The sequence below is a fragment of the Lipotes vexillifer genome, unplaced genomic scaffold, assembly GCF_000442215.2.
Source record: "Lipotes vexillifer unplaced genomic scaffold, Lipotes_vexillifer_v1.1 scaffold394, whole genome shotgun sequence".
Lineage (NCBI taxonomy): Eukaryota > Metazoa > Chordata > Mammalia > Artiodactyla > Lipotidae > Lipotes > Lipotes vexillifer.
This window is the reverse complement of record NW_006791731.1, coordinates 557,913-558,227: the sequence shown is the minus strand read 5'-3', so window position 1 is coordinate 558,227 and position 315 is coordinate 557,913. Positions and strand designations below refer to the sequence as shown.

The following is a 315-nucleotide window of genomic DNA, read 5'->3' as shown; positions in this document are numbered from 1 at the left end:
GGGCCGGGGATGGGGCCGCACCCACCTTCTCCTTCTCCACCAGGGACGGGATAAAGCTGCGCTTGTCAGCAGGCCGGCTGGTCACCGGGTGTATCGCGGGGTCCCCGCTGAAGAAGTCCACAGCCGGCTGCGGGGCGGGCGGGGGGTGAGGGCCCGGGCCCTGCAGGTGCCCCCAGGCCCTGGGGACAGCGGCTGCCCCTTACCTCGTACGGGTCGAAGCTCACATCCCCAAACTGGCCCCTCTGCAGTCGCCGCACCAGGGCCACCTGTTCATCGGTCAGCTGCACGCTGTGCCCCGTCATCCGGTCCCGCACC

General features: G+C 71.1%; 1 protein-coding gene across 1 annotated transcript in view; it reads right to left on the bottom strand.

Annotated features, from left to right (window-relative positions):
* Positions 1–315, bottom strand: part of BOP1 (BOP1 ribosomal biogenesis factor) — a 19,435-nt gene that overhangs the window by 2,293 nt on the left and 16,827 nt on the right. Inside the window, exons 7-8 of the mRNA XM_007464604.1 lie at positions 204–315; positions 26–127 (exon numbers count right to left, since the gene is read on the bottom strand). The exon at positions 204–315 is cut by the window's right edge and continues 15 nt beyond it. Coding sequence (XP_007464666.1) covers positions 26–127; positions 204–315 — 214 coding nt within the window. The remainder of the gene's footprint in view (positions 1–25; positions 128–203) is intronic.